The sequence below is a fragment of the Fukomys damarensis genome, unplaced genomic scaffold (assembly GCF_012274545.1).
Source record: "Fukomys damarensis isolate Sample0158 unplaced genomic scaffold, DMR_v1.0_HiC HiC_scaffold_17, whole genome shotgun sequence".
Classification (NCBI taxonomy): Eukaryota; Metazoa; Chordata; class Mammalia; order Rodentia; family Bathyergidae; genus Fukomys; species Fukomys damarensis.
The window spans coordinates 43,701,663-43,704,547 of NW_022900929.1; the positions used below are offsets into that span (position 1 = coordinate 43,701,663).

Consider the following 2,885-nt stretch of genomic DNA (forward strand, 5'->3'; position numbering starts at 1 on the left):
CTCATTGTCCAGACCACCCCAAATCCTTGCTTCTTTCTTAGAGACAAACCAGTTGGAGTTGCACCTACCTTTGTGGAACTGGTGATTTCCAGCAGGTTGTAAATACAGCTCTGTATATTGCATCTTATTTTCTTGTTGCGTTTCATCAATTTTTACAGAATTGGCTATGAAAGGATTGGTTATCAGGAGTTAAGGTAGACATTTCATTAAATAAAACAATTGTGATTATATACTTTAAAGAACAAATGATCTTAATATTTAGTTAGAAAAATTCTTAAATATGTTTAAAAAATACTGAAGTAAAATATGGCCCCCAAACAAATGACTTGATACTGATTGGTAGCAAAGAGAATAAATTCCTGTGTAAGTAACTGACCCTTTGAAATTAGCATCTACCTTAACTCTATTCTGGGTATATGACATCCACTCAATTTCTGCTTTTTATTTTTGGAACTGTCTGTAAAAGCCAGCTTAGATCATTAGTTTATTTCTTTACAACCCTTTTAGAAAAAGAACACCTTTCTTTGGATATGCAATGCCCACATCACATCAGTACAGTTTCAGACTTTGCACAGGTGGAAATTTTCCTTCTAGTCCAGTGATGAGGAATCCTCTAGAGTTTTTAAAGGTACAGACAGCGCACTGTGGCGAGGGCCATAGATTCATCACCACTGCTCTATTGAGGACTTACCAAGGGAGAAGGATGTGCATATTTTAAAATGTGAAAGAAGTAAATGACCTATGTAACAAGTAGTGTATATGATCTTTCAACACTCAGGTACAAAGAATATTTGTGTTGCTTTTTAGATATTGAGTTATACATGCATGTACTGAAGGACAACTATGTCATTTAGAAGGACTAGTCCATCGTGTAGTGACATTAAAGATTCTAAGACTTTCATCACAACAGTTCTCTAAGAGAAATTGTTAACCACAAAATTTTCTAGTTTTGTTTTATTAAAGTAGGTTGCAATGTAACTTAGCTTCCCACAATTTCTAATTTATGTTTTGTGAGCAGGTTTTTATAGCCAAAGACTTTCCTTAGGGCAGCCTTCATCTGCTCGTTCCTCAGGCTATAAATGAGCGGATTGAGGAGAGGTGTTACCACGGAATAAAATAAGGTCACAGTTTTTTGCACTTCAACTGGGTGTGTTGATCCAGGGCTGCTATACATCGCCATAATAGAGCCAAAAAAGAAAAACACCACAGCCAGATGAGAAGCACAAGTGGAGAAAGCCTTGCTTTTGCTGGCTTTGGAGGGCATCCGCAGCACAGCCAGAATCACCAGTGCATAGGAACAAAGGACAAATATGAAAGTACCAATCATGGCAGTAGCATTGAAAGTAGAGTAAATGAACTGGGTGGTGGTGTCCTCAGAACAGGACAGCATCATTATGGGGACAGGATCACATATAAAATGGTTAATGATATTTGGGCCACAGTAGGGTAACTGTGAAATGAAAACAATGGGAGTCATGAAAATGATCAACCCACAGGACCATCCGAAGACAACAAGGCCAGTGCAAAGCTGTCTGGTCATGATGTGTGGATAATGCAGAGGGCGGCAGATGGCAAGGAACCTGTCGAAGGCCAGGATGCTAAGTAAAAAGCCTTCGTCACACCCAAAGGAGAAGAAGAAGTAGAATTGTGCAAAACAGCTCACAAAGGAGATAGATTTTGTTGTGGAGATGAAATTAGCCAGTAAGTTGGGTACAGTTGTGGTGACATAGCATATTTCCACAAGAGAGAAATTCCCCAGGAAGATGTACATGGGCGTGTGAAGGCACTGGTCTCCCTTCATAGCGCAGGTGATGGCTGTGTTCCCCATGAGAGTCAGAGTGTAGGCTGCTGAGAGGAGCCCAAAATAGAGGAGCTGCCTTTCTGGACTTGAGGGGAAGCAGAGGAGGATGAAGTGGGTGACAGAGTTTGTGTTTTCTTTCTTGGACACATTCATTGGCCTGGAAGAGATGAAGATGATGTGAGTTATTAATTGAATGTAGAGTATTGGATTTTATAGAAAGCAGTAAATTAAAAAAAATGTCTTTTAGTAAAGTCATAAATTTAAGTTTTCTCCTAACAACGAAGGATAAACTATGTCTGGAGAGCATGATTTTATTTTGGTACAATGCAAATAGTAAAAATTTAAAAAATCACCATGGTTCCAGAGGAAACATAAAGTTAAGAAATGAAGTACAAACTTTGTAATTTTACTATGTCACTTTACCTGTACATGGATGTATTATATGTCTTTACCATAGATGATTGAGTGCATGCACATCAATCTAAGTTAAATTCTCCCTTTCTAGTATAACTCTGCTTAGCTTCCAAGATTGGGCACAATTGGGTGCACTCAGAGTGGTGTGGCCATAGACAAGTTAAATTCTGTTTAAAGTTGTATATAAGATAGTTACTGTAATTGTTTATATTGGTAATGAGACTAAAGGAAATGTTAGTCACATTAAAATATTCCCAAGGTTGAGTCTCACAGTGAAACAATGAATGGATCAATGTGTATTCCTCTTGTGGCTTCTTGTGGTACTGTGTAGTGATTAAAAAATCTTTTTGAAGGCCTAGATTTTTGATCATTAGTGTCACACCTGCCTCGCAATGCAAGGTCCTGAGTTTGAACCCAGGTACCAAAAAAAAAAAAAAAAAAAAAAAAAAAAAAGAGGAAAGAATCCTTCTGGGCCTAAAATAGATTTTTTTTTAAAAAAAGTGGGTATCGGGAATCAAACTTGGGTCCTTGCATGCATTTGAAAGGCAGGTGGTGGAACCACTGAGCTGAATCCCATGAATAGATGATTTTTATATGACCATACCCAGGGATTATTTAGCATCCATGAAATGTTTTCTGTCTGGCCTGCTGGTTTTAGATCCACAGTGAA

At 38.0% G+C, this 2,885-nt stretch overlaps 1 protein-coding gene across 1 annotated transcript; it reads right to left on the minus strand.

Moving 5' to 3' along the window:
* Positions 1-979: 979 nt before the first annotated feature.
* Positions 980-1,954, minus strand: LOC104850451 (olfactory receptor 11G2). The gene has a single exon (XM_010607432.1). The coding sequence runs from the start codon at positions 1,952-1,954 to the stop codon at positions 980-982; it is 975 nt and encodes a 324-aa protein (XP_010605734.1).
* Positions 1,955-2,885: the final 931 nt, after the last annotated feature.